Source organism: Mus musculus, chromosome 1 (genome assembly GCF_000001635.26).
Source record: "Mus musculus strain C57BL/6J chromosome 1, GRCm38.p6 C57BL/6J".
Classification (NCBI taxonomy): Eukaryota; Metazoa; Chordata; class Mammalia; order Rodentia; family Muridae; genus Mus; species Mus musculus.
Window position 1 is genome coordinate 188,386,806 of NC_000067.6, and position 26,592 is coordinate 188,413,397.

At 40.3% G+C, this 26,592-nt stretch overlaps 1 protein-coding gene across 1 annotated transcript in view; it reads left to right on the forward strand.

The window, feature by feature from the left end:
• Ush2a (usherin) overlaps positions 1-26,592 on the forward strand; it is a 702,660-nt gene that overhangs the window by 123,968 nt on the left and 552,100 nt on the right. Inside the window, exons 11-12 of the mRNA NM_021408.3 lie at positions 8,950-9,145; positions 12,936-13,577. Coding sequence (NP_067383.3) covers positions 8,950-9,145; positions 12,936-13,577 — 838 coding nt within the window. The remainder of the gene's footprint in view (positions 1-8,949; positions 9,146-12,935; positions 13,578-26,592) is intronic.

Genomic DNA, 26,592 nt, shown 5'->3' on the forward strand with positions numbered 1-26,592 from the left:
GTCACCTGTGCTAAGACTTTAAGGGTGCATCATTCCATCCAGATTTTGTATGTGATTTCTACAGACCAAACATCAAGAGCATAAGAAGCCCTTAGCTACCTGAGCCATCTCTCCAGTCTCCATAATTAAAAAAATAAAATCATCCGTGTCTGCCAGTATTTAAATTTAGATTCTTACTCCAGTGCTGGTCTAGCTTAGACAGTCTGTGTTTCCCTGCAGATCAGTAGTGAACCTAACAGTTAGGGATGTACACTAATAAGTTCTGAGTCCTGGGATAAACAGGCATACGCCAGTAGCTAAAGAAGTATGCAGTGGTTGACATAACAAATGCCAAAGGACACTGTTCACATAGCTCAGCCACAGAGATTTTAGAATGAAGACTCCTGAGCTCCACAATTTAAGTTTGCAGCTCTGAGCTTTTAGTTGTATAGAATTAAAGGACCACACCTGTAACTGAAAGTTGGATATAGTTCCATGGGTTCATTTTTCCCTCCCATTTAAAAATGCCACATATGTTTGAAAATTATTTTCATAACCAGGGACATACAAGTCATTTTACCCTAAACAAACTGTATAAATATTCTCTAAAGGGCATCCTAGGAGTGAGTCATAGCTAATTCCTTAACAACACTGAGTAGAAATCGTAGCTTTTAGATTGGGTGTTGTGGTCCAACGTTCATAATCCCAGCAATTGGGAGGTGGGGCCAGACTAGGCTGCACAAGACACTACCATAAATCTAACACACACATACAGACACACGCATGCACATGTACACACACACAGAGAAATAGTTATGACCCCCATAGTATTTGAGAGTATTCTCCAAATTTAATTATAGTGATGTGATACAATGACTGATTTTAAATAATTCCCTTTATTTGGAGTATGGGGTAAGTTTGTCCCAGGTACTCTGTTAGTCGAGTCATATATAAAATGAATGAAGAACTCACCCATAACTGTTAAATTCTAACTTTTTAGGAGTAACTGTGCTCATTTTAAAACGAACTAATTGTTTTTAGTTTTGTCACTTTCAAAGAAAACTCCAGCCTTCCATAGTAATTTTTTCAACTGCCTATCCTGCCTATCCACACCCAAAAGAGGTTTCTCCTTGATGTGGGGCCTGTTGATAACAAGTACCCTGATCAAGCAGTTTTAAAAGCACACTGAAGCCTGACCTCTCTGCTTTCCTGTCTCTCACTATAAAACCCCTCCATTTGCTTTATCTTGGCCCAGCAAAGCCATCTGCTTTCCTTTCCCCACTCTCAAACTGACACTTCAAGTTCTCAAGTTCCCAGTTCTAATAAGAGTGAATGTCCCTCCCCGATGGCTCCTGACACTCCACAGGTCTTGTGACTTCCTGTGGTTTCTCTTGACACACTTCTCCCTGGGTGTTCCTTCAGATGGCTAGTCTCCTGGGTTTGTTATGAACATTATTAATGGGTTTACTTTTGGAGAGCGGGTATTGCTATTTTTCATAGTGATTGAATGCTGGAATTTGGGGAAATCTGAAAACTGTGGTTTGGATATAACTCAAGTATGTCTTCCAAAGGCTATGTGTCTAAAGCTTGGTCCTATTGTGGATTCCTTAAAAAACATGGGACTTAGGAATGGTTATTGTCAGGCTTTCTCCTTTTCTGTCTTCTTTCTTGTCTTCCTGTGTAAGCTTGGTTTGGGTTTCTATTGCTCTTTTGATCTCTGCCTGACGTTCTATCTAATTGTATGTCCTCTACCTTGCTTCTCCTTGGACTTTATAAGTTCTGTCTGGTGTACATCTATTTGTTTGTGTATGGAAAGGTCCTTAGATGAGGGAAATTGCAGGCTATCTTGGCTTTCCTGGTATAGTTGCCATGTCATGCAGTAGTAGACCACACTGAATTGTCAAATTGTTCTTATAGATGTGTTTAGAATTCTGAGGAGGAACACAAGCTCCTCAGATCACTTTGTAAGGACTCCAGAACTCCAATCCCAAAGCCTCTTAAAGCACTAGCAGAAAATTCTATATGAATATTCCATGTGAACACATTCATAAAATTCCTATTCAACAATTATTGACATGACTCCTGTAGTGTAAACTATACGAATGCACCATGGCTGGTTGGCATGTACCTTGGGAATGGAAGTTGCTTGACTATTTCAAAATCAGAAGGCATGGGCTTTTGAAACCTCAAAACCCACTCCCAGTGGCAGACCTCCTTCACAAGGCCACGCCTCCTAGTGCTTCCTAAATTGTCCACCAACTAAGACCACAGCATTCAAATACATGAACCCATGGGAGCACTTTCATTCAAACTATAATACAAGGGAATGAGGTTATGTGATAGAACACCTAGCATTCTCCTCTAAGGTTCCTACAGTGAACCCCCCAGAGATGTATATAAGCTATCTCTCTCTCTCTCTCTCTCTCTCTCTCTCTCTCTCTCTCTCTCTCTCTCTCTCTCTCTCATTCTCTCTCTCTCTCTTATTCTCTCTCACATACACACACACACACACACACACACACACACGAGGAGCAAGCCCACTGATATCACTCTGAGCACAGTTTCTGGGTGCTGTTAACAGTCCTAGAGGGGAAAGTATCTTTCCAAGTGGGAGAGCCCCTTAACGTAGTATGACCTTGTATGATCACAGTGTACAGACTAAACTACTGTATATTAATTGACAACTTGAACATATTGCTTTCACCAAAAGACAAAGATTTCTCCAAGCAACGCCACCCATATTCTTCACACGAGAAGATAATATTTTGAAGAATATATTCATCGATTAAACAGTTCCTTTTCTTCTTGCCAGCATTTGTACTTTGCCTGCTCAGACAAAACCCCCAGCTTCTATTTAATTTCCCAATTTTCAGATTTTGAGTTTGCTTTAGTGATTCTATGTTTGGCAGCACCTCCATTACCTCATTGGCTTTTAGTGAGTTCTGGGGGAAGATGTCATCTGCAGAACATTAAGTTTCCTCTCCCATCAGCCAAATGCATATTTATGAAGACATAATTTTTGTTTCATTTTACTTACAATGACAGAAATCCTGGGAAATGCTGTGTTCGCTTATCATCCTAAAAAATCACGCTTCCTGCTGTATTTAAGCAAAACCATACCAATTTTTAGCACACCTACATTAGAATCTGTGTATTGACTTACTCAATGCCCTGAATTTACTATAGGAAAATTTTTATCTGGGAGTCTGGAGAAGAGTGGACAAAGATGACAAAAGTAGGGCTTTTGTTTTAGTTTTATTTTACAAGATTTCACTACTTTTTTATGCTGTCATTATTATCCCTGCCAAATTCGTGACAGTTGTCACACAGCAGTATAGCCACTTTTGCCACATGGTCTGTACACCTGAAGTGGTCCCTCTTGTCCAAAGTTGGAGAGACCCTGCTTGTGATCACCGAGCAGCATGGTGAAGCCGTTACAGTGCTGCTGGGGAATGTGTGAGCTCCCAGCTGTAGCATTTGACTTACTCTGCCAGTGTGCTGACAGCTCCTGACAGGTGCAAACCATGCTGTTACCCTTCCAGGGGCCTAACGCCCTTTTCTGTTGCTGCTGAACTTGCAGCTTAGCATTCTGGGTAAATTGAGAGCAGTGGCAATGAGCATGGCTTTGAATGTGAAGGATGCTTTCTGACTAACTTTCCACAAACCCCGCTGTCTTCCTGAATCGCAGCTTCTTATGCAAAAGGAATACGAGAGACTGAGGAGAAGGCTCAGTGGTGCACAGCTTGAGGACCTGTGTTCAGAGCTTCAGGACAGAACTACAAATTAAACATGGATACAAACAAGCCTTTAACCGAGTAGTGTGTGTGTGTGTGTGTGTGTGTGTGTGTGTGTGTGCTGTGTATATGTGTATGTGTGTGTTTGGGGAAACAGGAGAATTGCTAGTGTTTGATAGCCATCAGCTTATTCCAGGTTAAATTAGAACCTTCTGTCTCAAGTGGTAAATGGGTTCATAACACACATACACACAGGAAGGATGTGGATATTCTCTGAAATGGTCCAACAACAACCACACTTGTGATTGCATTGCCCCTATTGTAATGTGCCATGAGAAGGAGGCAAAAGTAATCTCTATGTATAAAATGTATTGGGTTTATTTACCAAACTAAGTACTATAGACAAAACCAGACAACGTTTGAGCTTCGGTAACATGACTTTAAGGAGAAGTGTTCTTATTTTACACATGCAGCTAGCACAGGTCTTATTGCATGGGTTGTACATGGTATGACCTGAAGGAGATCATTACATGGAGTTCTAAGGCAAGAGGTGCAGGTGTCCCTTGTCTCAACCTCCCAGATATTGAAATTGCAGACATAGGCCAGCACAATTGAAAACCTTTAAGTTTTTCACGCAAATACTTAAATGTGTACTCTTCAAACAATGCTCAAAACTTACTGTCTATATTTCCTTGAGAAGAAATAACTATGATTATTTTAGTCCCTTTAAACTCCTCATGGGCAAATTTTATGATAATTTGTTAATCTCTAATGGAGCCAGTACACATTCTTTGCATACTCTCAGGACTTTTGGACACCCCAGGGTCCTCTGTGCTCCTCTTAGTTTAGTTATTATGCAAATTCTGCTACCATCCAGAATTTCCCTTCCAGAAAGTGTTGTACTGATGGGATAGTTGAAGACTTAGGATTCTAGTTTAGATGCCTTCAAAATTGAATTTTTGAGCAGTTGAGAGATAGTGTGAGACCTTGATTTATGCCATCCAGATTCCTTATAGTTAGAAACAGAGGTACAACTGCCAAGCTTCCTAGGAGCGCTCTCTCTCGCTCTCTCTCTCTCTCTCTCTCTCTCTCTCTCTCTCTCTCTCTCTCTTATTTGGGTTCAAAGCCTGAAGCTTATGTAAAATATCTGAATAAATGTTTCCCAATAGAACTCCCTCCATGATATGCTAAATGCTGCTAATAAATTCCTTCTGAATTTTCCATCTCTTCTTCTTTTAAACTAGATTTCAGTGTTTCCCTTTCCTGCCCACCTTATGATCAATAAGTGTTAGTTTACAATGCTTCATGCAACTTCTCTTCTAGTTTAAACCAAACAGAAAGTGAGTTTGTCTTCCCACCTGAAGAAATCAAAATGTAGACAAGTTGTATTAATTGCATACAAGACCCCAAGCATTAAACAGTAAAGAAAATGCCCCTTAATTCTACAGTTTACCCAGATGGCTTCCTTTACCAAGCTATGGGAAAGCAGCTAAGGGTTGGGAAACCAACATTGTTAGTGTTTCAGAAAGAAGAGTTGTACTCAGAAAAGTCATATTAGAGGTCCACAGAGAATTCTCCGTGTGTTTTCACATGTTTGTTGATCATCTTATATGTAAAGAGCTAGGGCATGCCATCCCATTGCGGAGGGTTAAGAATAAGAACACTAAGCAGCCATGGCACGCTGAGAAATTTTTAGGCAGGCAACAAAATAGAACAACCCATTGTATTCCACGATGATTGAAGCCCACCAGTTTTAACTGTTTCACAAGCTAAGGACATGTACTAATATCAGGTAAATACATTACAACAATATATTACAAACATCATAACTCCATTCTGGATGCTTTTAAAGGTAGATGGGGATGTAGTAGGTTTAAAAAAATGAAACTTTACATAAAAAAACACTACCACATGTGAAATGAAAAACTGAGTGGAATTGATGGTAGATTCACTACCACTTGTGAAATGAAAAACTGAGTGGAATTGATGGTAGATTGACCATTCAATAAAATATTAAGACGCAACCCAACAGCAATATAAATGCGACGTAGAGATAAGGATGACTGAGAAGAGTGAAGGTGGTGTCAGTGAGCCATCACACAACGTCACAAGACTTCATGTGAAACTGAATACCCTGGAGGAGAGGAAGGGTCTGGGACAGACAAAAATACATAGAAATAGAAATAATAAAAATACATCTTTATAGAAATAATAGTTAGAAATTTCTAAAATTGTATGTAAAACCATAAAGTCACAGAGCCAAGAAGGTCAATAAAACACAGGGGAGAAATAGGAAGAAAACGACCAACAGGTATATAATCATCAAATGCCTCAGAACTCTTGATTGTTTTCTGTAGAGGTCAAAGCAAAATATTAAAGCATCAGAGGAAAAATACACATTCCATACATAATAACCATCCAATGATGGCAGTGTCCTGACAGGTTACACCAGTGAGAAGGAAATGGGGCAACAGGAAAACACACAAAGAGACGGCACAGCTTAATCCCCTGTCCATCACAGTGTCTATCTGAGGGGAGGATGGACTACAGTTGTACAGTGTATAAGTTGCAGTTCACTGCAGGAAGAACTGTGCCATGCAGAACGTTTGGTGAAAGTACTTCAGAGGAAGTGAAATACTGCAGGTTCCATGGATCTATACAGAGAAAGAAGGTGTTCCAAAGTCAGCAGTTCCAACTGTGCTCGTCCTGATCACTCAACTCTCTCTAAGGGGAAATGGGAAGTTTAAACACAATCAACATCACCTTAAAAGTTTGTAGTGTGAAAAATACATTGCACTCGTAAAGGGGCAGAAGGGAAGGACTACGAGGGTCTAAAACCACAGAGGAGCTAAAATTTCCTCCTAGGTAGACTGCGGAAACAGGTACAAGAGAATGGTCCAAATCATAAAATGAAACGTGTTTACAAGGCATTTTGGACATAAAATGGAGTCAATAAATTGCCATGATACAAATTAGGAAGGAACAGAAAAGGAAGTCCAGGCATATTAGCGAATGGGAAGATGGTGGTGGCGAGATTGAGGCCATAGCAACAACCATGTCAAAGTTCGACATTCTCATACTCCGTTTACAAGTGAACGGTTGGAAGGGCATGTGAAAGTGAGATCTCACAACCTGAGCATGTGCACCATATTGGAAACACATTTCAAAAGGAAACAATACATAGGCTGAACAGAACCAATGGGAAAACAGAGCTTGCCAACAGGAATTGTAGCAACGCTGTAGCCACTCTGTTAAGACCAGGAAACAGATTTTACGGCAACCATTTTATGGAGGATATTAAAAGCAAATATAAATTGCAAAGGGAGTAATTTTCACTATAATGATAAGCTCAACTAATTCTTAGCATGTGTGTGCCAAACAAAATAACTATCTATAGAAAGCAAACTTCAATAGAAGTGAATGGAAAAATAGAAAAATCCCCGACTTCGTGAAAAGAAACAACGATACCCATGTCTTTCAATAACCAGGAAAAACAAATGGACAGAAAATCGGTAAAGATATAGATTATAGCAACACTATCAACCGAGTTGACCCCATTGACATGGACCAAGTGCTCAGTCCAACAGCAGCCGAGCTTTGCTTGTGATTTTGAAGTCTACGGAAAACATCTACCAAACTAGACTCAATCTGGGCCATAAACCACACCTCAGAAAACTAGACATGATTTGAATCATATAAAGCCTGATAACTAATCAGTTAAATTATCAACCAGAAAGATATTCAGAAACATCACGAAATATTTAGAAACTGACCCACTTCTAATTAACCCAGAAACGACAAAAAAGTCAAAATGCCAATCAGAAGCCAGGAATGAGGGTACCAGTCCTGCAGTTTCACCCCTTGAGTGGCTCTGTGACCAATATGGACCATCTAACAAGACCCTGCTTCAACAAAATATAAAAGGAACCTACATGAAGACCAAGCTGCACATGGCATGTTGGGGGGGTGGCTCCCCATCTCTGAGGACAAGGAGAGAGGAAGTTGGAAAGAGGCTGTGAGGGTGGGGCTGGGAGGGGACTGCAATCAGGATATAAAATGAACAGATTAATTAATTAAAATGTTCAAAAAGATGAACCATACTGAGAGATGGCTCAATAGTTAAGAATGCTCACTACTCTTTCAGGGTACCCAGGTTCAGTTACCAGGACCTGCACTAGATAACTCACAGCTTCCTAGGACTCCTGAAGCTGGTAAATTCAGTGGATCCTGCCTCTGTGTGAATCTTCACTCAGTAGGACATATCAATAGACATGTATGCAAATATATGCATAATTAAAAACAAAAATAAATCTTAAGAAAAGACATTCAAATGTTTGAATCTATAGTTTACCTCAGAGCTGGATCTAACTGCCTGGATGAACCTCAATGACCTCCTACAATTGTCTATACCATTGTGTGACCTAGGTGGCACTCAGATACCTAGTGACTGGCAAACAGCCTGCCAACCTTTATTTCTTACAACTTAGTTATTTGCACAACAGTTGTCCTTTTTTATCCTGAAATAAATGATTCTAATAAGACCTCGTTTCTCAGACAAGGAAAAATGAGGCAAAAAGTATTCTTTGAAATCTGTATTCTGAAAGCCCTTTCTCAGACATCAGAACCCATGTGTGTAACTCACAATAATATTAGCTGTCTATAATGTACTTACTATGAAATGATACCACATGTAAGTGAGAAAACACTGAAGTATTCCTCAAAGAGGAAACACATCACGATCAGACTCCAGTGTTGTGCTGTTATCTGCAAAGGGCTTTGATAACAGTCACACTTAATGGGACTGTCTCATCATTGGGAGACTGGTTTCTTAATTTAAGCATCTACATGCTCAAAACAGATTTGGACCAACTAGATAGTAAATGGAATGGGTGAAGCAGAGAGCTGGGGTTGTGAAGATTAAATTAGCTGCTGTCTCTTTTCTATTTTCAGGACTTACATGTCTATATTCTGATTTCTTTATATAGTGCTTAAATGCTTAATTCCCCGTTTCCCCTTTAGTCATATACGACTGACTCCATGGGTCTATTTTCATTCACTTCTAAATTTTCTCCCCGCTGAATCTTCCCATGTTTTCTGCCATGAGGGGCACAACCTGCCCACCTTCTTGTCTGTTTAACATTTTTTTTCCTCCTTCCTTCCCTGTCTTGTATCTAATGAGCAAATTATCTAAAAATAGATATGTTCATCATTCTACAAAATGTTGTATCTCCTGTAGATTGGAGGCCAATGTGATTGTAAGAGACGTGTGTCTGGCAGACAGTGCCTTCAGTGCCAGGATGGATTCTATGACCTGCAGGCGCTAGATCCTGACGGCTGCCGTCCCTGTAACTGTAATCCCTCTGGGACCGTGGATGGAGACATTACCTGTCACCAAAATTCAGGCCAGTGCTCGTGCAAAGCGAATGTTATTGGTATGTATGATGCACAGGTTTACAGTCACATCTCTATCCCCATCTGTGGGGGTAAAGCCTCTATTTGATTTCTTAACTGAAGGGTAAAACCGATTTCCTTGCTCAAGGCTGGGCAACACAGTTCAGATGAAATTGACTGTCTAAAAAATGACTAAATTACTAATTCCATCAAGCTATAGTTTGAAGCTTAGTTAATCAACCCTTTAGAAGTTCCCTTGGCCAGTAGATGCTTTAGGTACAGAAACACAGCTAATAAGTCATAGAAAAATATAATTTGCTTGCTACATAGATGTTTCTTTTAGAAAATTAGCACTTTTTCAAAATGTTTTACACTTAATAAGTTCTAAGCAAATCATTTTCCTGCTAGTTTTAATAGACCAAAATAAATGGATTTTTTTTCTAAGACATTCTGTGCTAAAGGGTACTTTGTGATAAATCTTTCCATTTTTTTCTATTATATTTCTTTGAACTGTTCCTATGAAATGCAAAGCAAGTCAACATAATTCCACACATCATGTTTATTGCTAGAGTTACTTATAAAGGGTCACATAATTTTAATTTTGTAATTCTGTACCAAGCTGATTATAATAAACAGCGGGCTTCAATGTTATTTATCATTTTTTTATACAAGACATGCTTTTTTGTTTGTTACTCCCACAGGTATTTTTCAGAAATTAGATTTGATTATAGCAATTTATTACATCCAGCACTTTTGAGGGGAACCACCGCCACATAAGGACAAAATTTATCAAGTGCCCAAAATGCACCACGTTCATAATGCACTTTGAAATTTTGATGTATGAGAATATTATGAGGGGAAAGTTTGCTGATGAAGTGCACCCTGTGTTCTAACTGAGCATGCCCTACCTCCTGTGTGAAGTACCCCTGTGTTCTAACTGTGCATACTGGCTCCCAATGAAGTGCATCCAGTGTTCTGGCTTTTGTGTGAAATTTAAACAAACAAACAAACAAACCTTTCTATTGTCACCCAAGACACCAAGTCCTGTGTGGTTTTACTGAGACCTGAACTTCAAAATAATAAAAATACCTACCAGTGATATTTATACTGCACAGGAACACACACACACACACACATACACACTCACACACACACACATGCATGCATGCATACATATACATATATTTGTATGTATTTGCATGTAATTCTGAATGATGTATTTTTGTGTGATATAATCCAATCTGTTTTGTTCATGCATACATATACAAAACTCCACATCTCTGGTAAACAAACATTTTAATTAATTAAAAGATGATGGACAGGCCTAATGACATCGCCCAGAGCCCGTCTGGTCTAAGGAAAGATTACATAAAAGTGGACAATATAACTCCTGCCTTTATTTATGGCAAGCACACAAACACTAACTTATAAAAACAAAATCTAGCTGACTTATGGAGGGCAGCTTGACTCTGTACGTGTGAGGAGTGACACGTCGAATTCCTTCAGTGTGGCTTTCTTTGTTCTTAGGTGTGAGACATGTTTTAAATTCAAGATATGGAAACACAAGTTAGCCCATGTCTTTGTACACAATGGAGTGGCAGCTTCTCTATTTTTGTGACATGCATCCTGTGGTAGTTTGAGCCTACAGCTTGAAAAGGAAATTTTAATTACTTATAATTCATGGAAATCGTCTCCACTTACTATCGCCCTTTACTCGTGCTACAAACAGTGTTCTGCCAGAAAATATAAATATGTAATTTGTGAAGACTAAATCCTCCGTTTAACAATACTGTAAATGATGATTTCCAGAGCAAATCTCCGCGAGTGAAATACTTTTAATAAAATCGTGCACTTGACGTGAATATATATTTTCCTAATAGGATTAGCAACCGTCCTCGCTGAAGATTACCTCCTTAATAGGAAGAAACAAACTCCCTGAAAATACAAGGGTGTGTTGTGTGCATTTCAGAAGGCAAACTGTTTGAGTTAACAAAACTGTTAAATCTTACTAATGATTCTATCACCGGTAAAATACATTACCACCAATAATTTTATTAAAGTAGGTCATTCATCTGGAATAAAAAGGGAAGCCTGTGAGTTAAATGCCAAGTGTGCTCACGCGCCCGCACTTGTTAGCTCCAAGTGTGATGCCCTGTAGGCCTCTGCGAGTATCGTTAGGAATAGATTACCTGTCAGGAATATGTATGGCATATTCAAATAAGCGCTGTGCATATTTTTAAAACTGATCTGATATGAATCCATGTAGACCGATTTTAATAGTTCAAAATGAGTCATAATTCTTGTTAACAATACAGTTATTTTTAAAATTTGCAGCAATCGCGGTCCTTTTTTATTTTCCTTATTGAAATTAAATGATATGCCTTAGGTGGGCCATTCATCATTGTTAAAGAACTTGCCTTCTGCAGGAGTTTGAATGAATTTTTGTCCATATACATACATATTATGCATTTTCTTCCAGCTTAGGGCTACTTTTCTCCATATCCAGTGCCCGTGTGTATATTTGAGTCTTGTTTTAGGACTAATTTTTTATTACAATTATACAATTATAGTTTGAAAAAATGTCTCAATTGATTCAAGGCAATGAGAGCAGGTATTTACATTCAGGGATATATGAAGTATGTGTAGTGTAAAGGAAGGACTTGGGCGCCTACACACCACACTATTGCATTCTCTTAAATCCCTTTCCAAGGCTGCGTCCTTTTTTGAGACTAACCTGAGTTGTCAGAGGTTTAAGTTTCGGTAACAAAACATCCTTCTCCATTTGTAAGATGCATGTACGTGCTCCTCTGAAGATGCATGTACGTGCTCCTCTGAAGATGCATGTGCGTGCTCCTCTGAAGATGCATGTGCGTGCTCCTCTGAAGAGGAGTAACATAAGGCTCTGCGTTCACTCTGCGCTTGAACAGGTGTGTTTGGATCACATGGTTTGACAAGCACTGAGACTGCTTTATGAGCCAAGGCAAGCATAATTTATATTAATTGAAAATGATAAAATATAGGACCCTGCAAAGGATTAAAATAAAAATTACTCTGGATAAGTTATATTTATGTGAATTATTTAATTTTTAACAGCTGAATGTAAATGTGCCTATCGCTATCACAAAGGCAGTTATCAGACCAACGTTTTAGTTTTGCTCGTACTCCAGTTTTTAAAGGTACAGTAAACAAATATAAATTTGATATATTTACAGGATACAACCTGGCACTTTGGCATGAGGATGATTCGTGACTGCTTGAGGCTAATTGGCACATCCAATGTCCACATGCTTTAACATATTTGCAGTAAAGAATATTAACATTTATTCTTCTACCAGTTTTTGTGTGTATGATTTAACAGTTTTCCATGGAGACTCTAGCTACAATAATAGAGAATTGGATCCTGTTTACTCCGTCTAGCTGGTATTTTGTACTCTGCTTATCCTCCTACAAAAAAAAAATCTTATTAGCTCTCTTCAGGCAATTTTGATTTTAGAAAAGTTACTTGAGTGGTCATGTGCATTTTTTTAATTCTTCCATAACAGTTTTGATGTTTGTGAAAGTGGGTAAAAGGTCCCCATGCATGCAACAGAAGTGATACGTGTATTCCACATTCTATGTTGCATTGATTAGTAATTAAATTCCACAAAGCACCCTGCTTACCACTCGCTTAGTAGAGCTAAATTAGCATTGCCATTGCGTTTTTGCATATATGGCCATCCTGGAGGGGTCCTCTCGGAGGTTCAGATCTGTGTTCAATGTTCAATCTTCAAACAATCCTTCCGTGATGCTATCCTTCCTTCCTTCATCCTTTCCATTGTGTTTTGTTTCCAGGGCTTAGATGCAATCGCTGCAATTTCGGATTTAAATTCCTCCAGAGTTTTAATGGTGATGGATGTGAGCCTTGCCAATGTAACCTCCACGGCTCAGTGAACCAACTCTGTGATCCGCTTTCTGGGCAGTGTGCATGCAAGAAGGAAGCCAAAGGACTTAAGTGTGACTCTTGCAGAGAAAACTTTTATGGGTTGCCCTGGAGTGCTTGTGAGGTCTGTGACTGCAGCAAGGCTGGGTCCCAGCCTGGGACTGTCTGTGACACTGAGACAGGGCAGTGCGTTTGTAAGCCCAATGTTGGAGGGAGACAATGTAGTCAGTGTAAGGCAGGCTACTTCAACCTATATCAGAATGATTCCCACCTCTGTTTGACTTGTAACTGCGAGAAGATGGGAACGGTAAATGGCTCTCTAAGGTGTGACAAGTCAACCGGGCAGTGTCCTTGCAAACTAGGGGTAACTGGTCTGCGTTGCCACCAGTGCAAGCCTCACAGGTTCAATTTGACGATGGACAATCCTCAAGGTTGTCAGGCGTGCGACTGTGACTCGTTGGGGACATTACCTGGAAGCATGTGTGACCCCATCAGTGGCCAGTGTCTATGTCTACCTCATCGACAAGGAAGAAGGTGTGAGCAGTGTCAGCCAGGTAAGAGAGGCTCCTTATCAGTTCAGGGACCGCAGATGATCCCCATTTCTGGTTTCAGCTTTTGAAGACTGTATGTTCAACACCATTGCTGTGTTTATACCATCCAAACCGAGCTATTTGACCTGCTTGAGACTTTCTGGTCCGTGTGTATCCTGTTTGTGGGGAAAGGAGCCACTTTAGAGGAATCAAACATACTTCCTGCTAGAGGCATGCTATAATTCCTTCTCTTGAAATGGGTACATTTTTAATCAATTATAAGATATTTAACTGAGAAAAGGGATGAGTATTTTGTTTTCTAAAAAAAAAAAGGAAAGAATTTGACTTAGTCATCTGTACAATATCAAGTATCTAGACGATGGATCAAATATCTAAATGAGGTGACTGGTAAAAATATTATTACATAAAGGGATGTGCACTCTGGTATCATAAGGATCCATCTAGGATTATTTGTAAATGCTATCACATAAGTAAGTTGATGGTAGTCTGATCTCACTCTATAGAAGTCTGTCTTTTCGACTGTTTCCTATTGGGAGTAAAGACCTTGCTTTTTAAAATAATCTTAATTAATAGTTCATTTGATCATATTTTAAGTATATAAAATAAGCTATATTGATTTAGGAAAATTGCAGGAGTTGGTTTTTCTATGGGGTCTGTGACACTGTAGTCATGGGTCCGTGGTTAGGTTTACAGCTGCAGATAGAAGTTGCCTCCTACTGAGCCGACCTTAAGTCCAGGGAGGTAACTGTTGGTTATTCCCAATATACAAGTGCCCTGATTTCAGTACTGGGGATATCTTGGCAGCAGAGAGAGAGATTATGAATTCAAAAGGGTCTTGGAGACAACATGAAATGGAAGAAGACAGGGAAGGGAGTATGTATGATGCAAATATAGGGTCCTTCTTCTATGGGAGAAAACCAAGATGGATAAAGCCACTTAATTCATGATCCCATGAACTTGAAAGACACAAAAAAGAAAATATATATATATATATATATATATATATATATGTATATATATATATATATATATAATGATAAGAACAAAGCTAAGATCAGTGGTTGCCAGGAGCTGAACCTCGTGGCAGAGAACTGACTGGAAAGAGACACCAGGAGAGGTCCAGGTAAGTTAAGCATTGTTAAAATTTGATTGTGAGTAGCTACATAACCACCAGTTTTCAAAATCCATTGATCAATAGAGGTAAACCTAGGAAATGTTACTTTAGGAAAGTATGCTGGAGTAGTAAAAGGAAATTTCCCCCATCGCCCCCAGGCTACAACATTCACATTCTCCCTTCCTCCACCCCCCCCCCCCATCCAAAGAGGCTTCCCTGCTCCCTCTTCCCGCTCTGTGCATGTTTGGCCGCCATGTGTTCCTGATGACGCCTATGATTCTATACTCAGTTATGCAGATGGGTTTACAAGCCACCTGCCTTTCACGGTTCCAAGCGATGGGAGGCCATTCCTTTTTGGTTCCTTTTGACAGGATGTCCACCCCTGAGCTAATTCTGCATGGCCAGAGATGTCAGGACACCTCAAGTGATCAGCATATCCAGGAATTGGTTTTTATCTTGGTGTAAGGAGTCAGTGTCCCCAGGAAGTAAGAGCATTGTGGAGAGCCAGGTCAACAAGCTGAACACAGCTGCTACTTCTGTGCCTTTTCCCCGTGAGCAACCTTTCAAATTTACTGTCTGTTGAGGTTTTCTCTCCTGAACTAATTTTGTGTTCTTTCTTTAAAAAAACCTTTACCTTTTAAAAGGTGTCTGATTTTCTGGGTACAGTCTCCTGCATGGTAAATAACCAAGATTCTGTGTCCTTGTTTTTCAATGTTAAAGGGATTCCCACAGGTCCAATGATGTATATTTTGGCTAATTATCTTCTGGCAAATTGAATGTTTCATTCTGTCTAAATTGTGCATACACTGTGTGTGTCACCTATTTTGAAGAGCTTTTCGAGTTTTGGATAAAACTTGAAACAAAACCTCCTCCTTTTGATGAAGATCTGATGCAGCATCCAGACATCTGGGCACTCTTAATAACCCTGACTGTGGTCTTCTGAGTGTTTCTGTGTGTTGTGTCAATGCAGACACAGAGGAAAATAAGCAATAGCCAAACAGATGAAAGAACAGGCTTTTCTTTCTCTGTGCATCATGGACTTCTGCCTCATCTGGACAAAACGTCTCTGGTCTTACACATCTTCCCATCTTGATCCTAACCAGGGTGACCCATTGTTTCCATCCTTTGGCTGTTTGCCTTCAAGATGTCTCTGCAGTGGAGTGCTCCCAAAGTGCCTTTGCTGTCACATATAACCAAAGGAACCTGACCTTGGCCTTACAACTCAAACACCATTTTCAGGCAGCTTAGCCACCCTGGTTCTGGGTTTAGTGTTGGTGTATGTGGGGTAAGGGGTTGGATGACGAGCTCCAAAGACATTCCTGTCTCGCATCCCTAGTACTGGAATTACAGGTGCATGCTCCCACACATGGCTTTTTAACTTGTGTTTTTCTGGACTGAATTCAGGTCTTCATATTTGCGTGGCATCTCCCCAGCTTCCAATTTATTTCTCTCTTAATGCTTTGGTTTATTCTTCTTGGTATTTCCATGGTTAGCCATTACAGGATACTTTTGCAATTACCCAGACTGATGGCCAAGTATGAATTTATTTTTTTTAGAATTAGATTGTAACAGAGCTGTGTATTCAGCATGTGTAGGATTGATTGATTTCTTCCAATAAAAGCTCTCATTTAAAGGAATGCCTAACTTCCCATCGTCTCATACATTTAGTGAACCAGAAATATTTTCTAAATATTCAGCATCAGTGTTTTAAAAGGTGAGTTCATTCAAGCCTCTATAAATATGTAATCATAAGGAAAATTTGAAAATGTACTAACATTTATTTCATGTGCTGGTTATTATTTGAGTCTGGAAAGAAGTTCAAGAAATCATGTTAATGTTACACTTTCATTCCAAATACCTTCTTTTATGACTTCTTTTTATAAAAGTTGTATGGATCTATGTAAGAGGGGGAAGCATCCCTTTGTGTATATACACCACATTTCTTTTTTTTAACCTAGCCATCAGCCGATGGTAAAGAGAATGGGATACTGTCACTTGAGACAACCTGTGTAGAGCTGGAGGTGAGGTGTTAAGAAGAAATAAGCCAGGCTCAGAATGGCAGGTACTGTGCGAGCTCACCCTTATGCAGGATGGTGATAAGTTGGGATCACATAAGCATGGGGTGGGGATAGGTAACAGACACTGGGAGGTGTAGGAAGATGGAGAAGATTGGTAACTGGATTCTACTGGATGGAACACAGGGCCCCCAATGGAGGAGCTAGAGAAAGTACTCAAGGAGCTGAAGGAGTCTGCAACCCTACAGGTGGAACAACAATATGAACTAGCCAGTACCCCCAGAGCTCGTATCTCTAGCTGCATATGAAGCAGATGATGGCCTAGTCGGCCATCACTGGGAAGAGAGGCCCCTTGGTCTTGCAAACTTTATATGCCCAAGTACAGGGGAACGTCAGGGCCAAGAAGTGGGAGTTGGTGGGTAGAGAAGCAGGGCAGGGCGAGAGCAACCACAACTGCTGTGAACTCATGAATATAGTAGTCCTGTCATGTCCAGAAACACACACACATTTAATTGATCCCATATATATGTTGTTATGTATCAGTTTTTAAAAAGTTGAATTAAATTTAAATCAGAACCTGATGCAAAAACAGATTAGGTGTAGGCAGCATTAAAATGAGAGTGATTGTGTTGTTAAGAATGTCAACCTCTTGGCTGGAAAGATTTCTTAGCAGTGCAGAGCCTTTTAGTTCTTACAGAAGACCCAGGTTCAATTCCCAGTACCCCCAAGGTGCCTCACCCGCCCATAATTCCTGTTTCAAGGCATTGAATCCCCTCATCTGGCCTCTATGAACACAAACGTGTTTGTGGTGCAAAGTCTGTATACAAAGTATCTACACACATATAATTAATCAATTAATTAAATTTATAACAGAATGCCAACCTCATATCATGATAATTTAGTGGGAAAGGCGGTAGATAGAGTATGTGATTAGGAGTACAGTTCTTGTAGCCACTGGCTTGTTAGTGGCCACCATCTGCCTTTAGCAATCGATGGCTCTGAGCTTCTTCCAGCATCCGTTTCTACTCAGTGGTAGGCAGTGCTGTTTCTAAGTATGTGAATGGTGCCCACTGCTGCTTCATTCTACTCCCAATCCTTTGGTCAAGACTGCTTTTCATGTCCATGGAGAGCTAACTATAAGAGAGACTTCCGAAGGGAATCTGTGTACATATCTGAGTTTGTATTAAACACATGAACCCCTGTTACAAAAAATGGAAAAGACATTGTATTGATGCAAATAACTATCAAATAACAAATTTGGGAGTAGTCCATTTGCTAACTCTTGAGGAAATCCCTCCAGCAGCAATGAGTTTGCCACTTTTTAAATGGCTCCAATTATTAGTGAAATTTGAAATAATTACCAAAACTGCTAAAGGTCAGTGGGGCACTAAGGGGATAAACAAAATCTCTTGTTAGTTTTTGGAGGGTTTTTTCCATATATTTCATAGTGTTCTGATTATAATCTCATATCTGTCTCACTCACACACTACCTAATACAGGGTCTCTTCCTCAGGCATCTGTAGATACTGACCCAGGATTATAAACTCTGGAGTGGAATTGTAATACTCTACCAAGCAGTCCAGTTGCTTATACTGATAAATCTTCCCTCTACTGAGAAGACTTTTGATCATGGATACTGTAGGTGTCTTAGACTAATCAAATAATTTTGTATTTGCACTACTGAATGGAGCTTTCATTGAGTGACAGTTGACATGGAAAGTGGTAGTAAGCTAAGCTACAAATGCATATGTAACATCCCCTTTACAGCGATGGTCTACAGAGCTTCAGGGCTGCTCCATTCTCTAGCCGTGTATCTCATATTCTTCCTCAGTGGCACCAACTGCTCTGAATGTTTAAAAGTCTCTGGATGGCAAAATGAATAGGAGTGATCTTGGGAGAAGCAGAAACTGCCTTGTGCAGAGGAACAGCAGGCCGAGTTTGTCACTATTTCTTAGATTTTTTCTTTATTGTTTCCACTTTTTCCTTATTTAAGATTACAAGTGCTCGATTTAGAGTACACAGCCCAATCAGCTACTCTGGCTATTGATACAACTCTTGAGTATTTCTCAGACTCTCCAACTAAGGAAACTCCTGACCAAGCATCCTTGATGCATAAGATATTAGACTGTCTTTGTACACACGATAGCTGAATTAGTTAGCCCTTGTCCCAAAGACACTGATGCGCTAAGAAATTAAATAGGCACAGAGTAAACCAAATATAGAAATGCTTAAGGATGAGTGCTATTTTTTCATCATTGGCTGTAATACCCACTCTGCCCTCCTTTAAAGAGGACAGCAATTGTTCCCATCCTTTTTGGAAGGAGTTTTGTGGCATCTCTACTTTGGTAACTAGCAAAAGGGAGTTAGTCTCCTAAAGGATAAGCAATCAGTATCATTTCAATTCCAACTAGAAGGCTGGGTGGGTTTTGAGATTAGGGGTCCCAGGGCAGGATCAAGGCAGAGGTGGCTTGGGGTTTGGGGTAGGGGTACCAGGGAAGAATCAGGTAAAAATAAAGATGGAGAGTGATTTTCCAGCACCTTCTTTTTAAATTTTTTTTGTTTACCAAGATTCTCATTGGTACAATTTATAAACCAAAGACTTGTGATTTAAAAGAGTCAGTCCTCCTCAAAGCCCTCTGCTTTAGCTCTGCCATAGGCAACTGCCCCATGGCTTTCAGTCTTTTTATACTTATTAAAATTTAATATTTTTAATATTATCCATTTACTGTTGTACCTCGATCTTCTATGTTTTAATTCTATTTGGGTGTGTGCATGTGTGAGTGAGTGTGTGTTTGCAGGTCAGAGGACAACCTTGGGGAGTTAGTCCTTTCCTTCTCCCATGAGGGGTCTGGAGATGGATTCAGGTCATCAAGCGTGACAGTAAGAGTCCTTCTCATCGGAGCCATCTCGTCATCCTGTTGACTGTTTTGAATTTAGAGACTCTCTCTGGTCAGTCCATGAGTACTTAGCTCCCTATATGGTTCCTAACATTTCTTTTCCATAGTTCTGTCAGTGCTCAGGAGTGACTGCTGTGACTCTAGATCTACTTTTGAACTAGCCATGAATGTGTTATACTTCTTTTCCTGAAGAAAAGAAAGAGTATTTGCCTTTGCATCACCTTATAGAAATTGTCTGGCTATTTTTAAGAACCAAACTCTGTGACTCAGGACATGGCCCACTTTTTCTACTCCGAGGATTGACAATACTCAGTGTTTCCCCTTGACTGTTGCAGTTTGTAGAAGGTCAGGCTCTTGACCTTCCTCTTCTGTCTTGGGCAGAATCTTCAGCCCTGCCCCACGGCTGGATTCCACACCTCACCTTTGCAGATGCCTCATGTTGGGTTCTGGATTTTCATGTCTCTTATCTTTGCTTGTTTTGTTGGTTGGGTTTTTTTGTTTTTTGTTTTTTGTATAAATGGCTCAACATATGCTCCAGTAGCATCTAAAAAGAATATGAGGAACAAATTCATTGCATTTTGTATTTCTGGAGTTGTCTGTTGTTTGAGACTATCCAACTATCCAAATACAAAAAGGTGTGTGAAACTTTACTTGTGCTTCAAACAATTTTCACAAAATAGCATACCATGGTTTTAGAGGTCTTGTATTTTCTCTTCTCTAGCTTTCTGGATGTTTCTATTGTTTCTTCCATACCTATGTATCTTGTTTTCAGAAATTCCCCAGCTGGTGTACTTTTTGTTTAACAATTCTGCTGATCGGTAAACCATTTTGTTTAGGTATGAGCACTCTTTTTGTTCTGCAGAAATCTACCTCATAGATTCCTTGCAAGACGTAAACTGGTTTTGACCAGATAACTAACTGCGTGCCAAGTCTGGCCAGGTTGAGAAATAAAATTATCTGTCACAGGCAGCCTTTCTAGGAGCTCCCTGTTGGATGCCGCACCCCATACTTGTTCTACCAATCCCTTTTCCTCTGTGTTTTCCTTCTGCAGTTAGAGCTTCCTGTCTTCTCCTAAACCATGAGCCCAACAACCTCTTCCTTGGGGGAGGGATAAATCAACCCTGTATTGGACTGGAGAGATTTTTGATGCTTTGAAGCTCACACTTTCCTTTCTGGGTTTATGTGAGCTTGATCAATATGCTTGTTGTGGGACTTTCTACTGAAAAATCCTTATTTTTCCCCTTAGATGTGTGTTATTGACTGCTATCCCCATTTAGAGTAAAATAATTTCATTTGGGGGAATTTTTAGAAGGAAAAGATTGCTCAATCTACCATGTTTAACTGACAGTGCTGCCCTGCATTTTCTGGGCTGTAATCTTGTCATGTCAAATCATTCTAACCAGGCTTGACTCCTCTTCCTCGCCAAGCTCCCGACTCATCCATCACACTCAGTCCTGGCAGCTTTGCCTCGCAGTGTGACTCCATTTTGACCACATCTTAACACTCCCAGTCATTCCTCCCCAGTCTAAGCTACTTGTTCCTGGACTAGACAAGCAAATTCCAAACTCTCTCACTCTCTGCTTTATCTTTCTTCAAGGACTCCTGGCCATGCCATTGCAGAATCAGGTAGTCCCCCAAAGCCAGCCAAGTCTGGTCAACCCACCCTCCACCGGCTTTCCAGCAGAGTGAAGCACAAAGTAGGCAGGCTTTCCCGGCACCATGGTCTGCAATTTCCCGAGGCTCCCTGACTATGTTAGTGTCTCCCCAGCCAACTGCTGGTACTGTGACTCTGCACAGTCATGCAATGCTATCTCTCAGGCATATGGTATAGAACCTTCATAAACGGCTATCCATAAATATTTATTGAATGAGTAATTATGTATAAAAATACCTCCGTTGCCTTTGCCTATTTTTAGGTGTGGGAACAGCCAAGGCCTGTGGAGATGTCCTTGTGCCTCCAGATGATCACTTTCCTGCTCTGCAAGGAAGAATGATAGCCCAAGTTGTGTGTGCTTTGAAAACAAAACAAGATAAAGTATTCACACATGCACACCATAAGAATGGGGCACAGTGTAATCAGGATGACTGTTGGTTTTGTCATCTTCTGACTTAAGAATTTCTACTTTGAACTTTGTTTTCTGGCTTTCCTCTCTTAAGATGGAACTTGCAGGGAGAACTTCTTAGAATCTTTCTAGGAAGTGGACATGCTTCCCAGCATCACTCTCTACTTTTCCCTACTTCCTTGGGGATGCGAGTCCAAGATCGCATAACACAGGGTACCTGCATACTTAGGCACATGCAATAGGACCTAGAGAAAAAAATCCCAGCCTAAAAACCCTGCCTGCTTCTCTTCTTTGACTATAAATATAAATTGGCCCATGCTAGAGGGCTCCACATAGATTCTTGCCCCACTTTCTTAAAAAGCATCACTGAGGAAGGTTTGTATAATGAAATCTCATGTATTATTAACCTAACCTTAGTACATACTTACAAGGAATGGACTTAATTCAGCTGAAATTTATAGGCAATTTGTTAACACAGCAATGTGCACTGGAGAGCACGTTAGAGACACATTGGTTTTAATACGCCATTCAATAACTTGAGTAGAGGTTAAAAATCCTGCTTAACCTCCATTAAGTATTTTTAAAATGCTTTAATTTAAAATTATTTGTAGTGTGTGTATAAAGATGAACGTACACATACCCACAATAATAAATACAGCACTAAATATGTTTCCCTTGGTTTTTTTCTCCAGCTCTGGATGACCTCGTACCGTTCAGCAGCCGTGCTTAATCAGAGGCCAGGCCGAGAAAGGCAGGGAAAGATGTCAAGCCGTCCTGGGCTAGTGACCCTCCCATGTCCTTGAGAACCAGAGGCAGACAGGGGGTTTTATTGAGGGCATTGCAGCTTTGAAATACAATAAAGCCTAGTTGATAATGGAAACAGCTTCTCGTGACATGTTGAGTCCTAATAGGACAATGCTTCATGTTTTCCCCAGCATGGGCTTCTGCCTTTTATTTTATAAGTCACATAGACGATTAGGGAGTAAAACAAAGTATCTTGTTTCATTAGGAAGCATATCCTCTTGGCTAAGTGATGGGCTCATAAACCAGAATTTCATGAAGACCCTGCCGCCGATGGAACTGGAATCAGGTGGCTGATGTTCTATTCAAAATTAGAGCCTCTGTTGGTACAGAGAATCTAATCACACCAATGTCCTGGAGCTTGGTGTAGAAAAAAAGTTTGAGTTAATGTGTTTACCCCAGTGATCTGGGTCTCACAATCAGTATCTCTCCCATGACAAAGGGCGAGAAAAGAATCTTGCCTTAGAGAACCTGGACTATACTCTTCCGAATATGTGGAAGGAGGGAAGAGTTATTTTAACTTCCATTTAAAAGAATCTCATTTCTGTGGAGACTTCATGATAACAATTTCAGTAACGATAGTGCATAATAATTGCTGAGTATTTACCAAGTGCTCGGCTTTGCCTTGGAGCCTGGCTGTGAAGTCCCAAGTAATATGCATATTTCTATGATGGAAGATCCATTCTCTCCTCACCTAGTAAGGCAAAAGGGAGTAGAATCTTATAATAGAAGAGGCATTGAGAAGTCCCTGAGAATCTGACCACCTCAACCTATGGGAGTTTTCTGAAAAAAAAATTGTCTTAAATATTCATTTAAGACCACTTGAGGGAGCTGTGAATGACATATAGTTTCAAATATCTGTAATGTCTCATCTTCAGCTTCCCCTCCACCCGTGATGCTGAAGCTTGTTGCTTCAGGCCTTGGGATATCTCATTTGTTGTGGAAGATTCAAGTAATAGGCATGGAAAAAAATAGCACTATTATACAGGGCTGCTTGAGTGAGTAAATGAAAAGCTGAAGAGTAGGCTCTAGAAATGGGATTATCTATACAGAATATAGAATGTTGGAAGAATTCATAGATAGTCTCTATACCATAGAGAAGATACTTGGAAGTGCTGGTTTGATAGATACTGAAACACAGTAGAATGGAAACATAATATAAAAGTTTGACTTGGGTTGTGACAATATGTATGAGCGTGTAATCATTTTCGTCTTCCTGATATTATCAGAGATTTCAGTATTTGTATTTTTTTTATTATGTTTGTGTGTGATGCTTAGAAAGTATGCTATGATGGGGCATGGTGGTCCATGCCTTCAATCCCAGCACTGGTAAGACAGAGACAGGCATTTCTCTGTGAATTCCTGGATAGCCTGGTCTACATAGTAAGTGGCTATCCAGCTTGGGCTACATAGTGAGATGCTGTCTTAAAAAAAACAAGGAAGGAAATGAAGAGGAAACATGCTTCTAAGAGTCTTCCCACATACTCACAAATGCTCACACTGATAAGAAAGCTGAACTTTACTAAAAACACGAGTCCACTAGAAAGCTTAGGACATTGGCCTCCACCACGCCATTTGCTGTAATTACAAGCAAGAGGATTGGGGTGGGGGTGAGGCGGGGTGTCTGACATTTTCCATCTCTCATTTGATTCATCAGATGATTTGTCAAAAGTCACATTTTTTATTGTCCTGATACTTACATCCCTTTCCACATTCCCTGAGAGGCTGGACCACTCTGACCAGTGACTCTTGACTCACAAATTCCTATTGATAATAATGTTTTCCTCTTATTGGGAAAAATACTTTCATACTTTAAGGGATATTTATCCAACTGTCCACACATCCTTTATCCAGCTGTCCACCTATCCTTCCATCCATCTGCCCACCTATCCTTCCTTCTGTCTATCCACCCTTCCTTCCATCCAGCTGTCCATCCATCCTTCCATCCACCCATTAAGCTATATATTCATTTCATTGCTGTATCCAGTTTTCAGTTGGCACATCTATTTAATATAGTACCAGACATAAAATTGCAAACATGCAAATGCCTTGTGCCTTAAACAGGAATGCTGCTTTCTATAAATGCAAGAAGCATGTAAGATAGACGGGAATGAGAATGATGGGTTCTTCAAGGATGGGGGCATGGATAATTTACTAGACAAAATCTGAGCTTGGCTGTAAGAGTATATAGAACTGTTAAGGTAACAGAGGAGTGAACAGTTGCCAAAAGAGAAAAATAAATGCATAGCATTTGCAGCATATCTAACTTAATAAGAGAATTAATTGTTCTAAATAACACTGGGGTAAGGGGCATTGTGTTTGTACTCCCTGGAACGTTGGGTCTAAAGTCTGGAAAATGCTGCAGCATTATTTTATTATAAAACACCCAAATGAAGAGAAGCATTGGAATCCTGATTTGAAAATGACAGCCATTGGCACTGCATCCAGACACCCTAATTATCCAGCCCTTCTCACCACAGATTCCTCTCACGAACATCCCGTCCATAGTTTAAGGTGCAGGGTACTGTCTCCTAATGGCCTATAATGAGTACTGAGCCAAGCGCTGCCCTCCTTTTCTAAACATGGCCCAGAGGTTAAGTTTGTTTTCTTTCTCCCATTTCAGGACCTTAGCAAAGCCTAGTTGTTCATGGTCCCCAGGAGGGATATTGCTAGGAAATGGCTCTCGTTTATGCTCAGGACAGGTGCTGTGCTGCACAAATAGCCCCGACAGGAGATGATGCCCCCAGTCTTACTAATAATGTAGCACTCTGGGAGTTCTCTGAGGCTCTTTGGCATACAACAGTGTTATGATATGATGACCACTCTCTGTGAGCTGGACACTCCATCCTCTACCTGAGGTTTGCATTGTTCAGGACCATGAGTTAGCTGGAATACAAGAAGGGATGGTAAGCTTTGCCAGGCTGGTGTGTGCCGGGGAACTCTCAGCTCTACATAAAACAAAGTTAGCACATTGGCCTGATGATGGCTGTGTTTAAGAAGGCAGCAGAAAGACATTCATGAGGGAGAACAGTTTCAGAAAAAAAAAATCACTTACCATGATACAGATGTGAAGATGCGGACCGTGAAGCCGAGCTAATGGAGTGAGATCAGAGATGTATTGAGTTGCAGAAGAAATTAAGGTCAGTTATAATTAAGCCACACTCAGGAGTGGAAGTTTAAGTGGGAGGGGAGGGGAAACGTTGTTTTCTATAGTTGGAAGCCATCAAAGGAGAGGTAATGGTCTAGAATTAGGCACATTCAGGTGATGTGGCAAGTAATCTGTGCGCAGGAAGTTGCCTTCGTCATCCTAATTGAACTGCTTAAAAATAGGACAACTAAAATACTGGTGGGATTAACCTTTCTAATCATGTCCTGGGAAGAGGCACATTCTCTTGATCCTCCAGTGTGGGTGAGACCTCAGCCGTTATTCTCTGCACACTGACGTCCACCATGCCTGCTTCCTGCCTCTGTGGGTGCTGTGTGCTTTTCACGCTTTCGTCGGTGGTTGTCCCCTGCTTATGTTTCTGATGTCTTTCTGTACAGTGTCTTGCTATCCAAGATATGAGCTACCCAATCTTATATTCCAAAATGCACACCTATTTGTATACACAGACAAATGGCTCTATGTAAATCTGTGGCTCAAAGCTATTGCAATAAGTCCAAATTAATTCTAAGCCTCTATACTAATGGGTCATTTACCCCACCTGAAGAGCTGTTAGGACTCCGTGATACCACCCTTATGAATGTAAGGAGCTAGGTACCTTGCTCCAAAGAAAGCACAGTTCCTTCTCAGAGACCAAAGAGAAGCCTTAGCAGTTAGTGACTTGGATCATATGACAAACAAGGAACTGGAAGAGATATTAGCTGATGTGACTATAACCTATTCCTTCAAATGGATGTAAGGATAAACACAGAGAATTAAAACATGTAGTCTGGCTGTAAATTGTCATGAAGATAATGCTCCCTGAGCCATCTGCCTGGGTGTTCTGGATCTTTCCATGTATTCCATTCACTGTTGACGAACATGTTTTTTACTGCTTTTGAAGCTGTCTGAGAGCATTGCTAGGACAAGGACAGAGTAGACTGATTTTTTTTGTGACTTTGGGATGATGGCTTCTTTGTAACTAG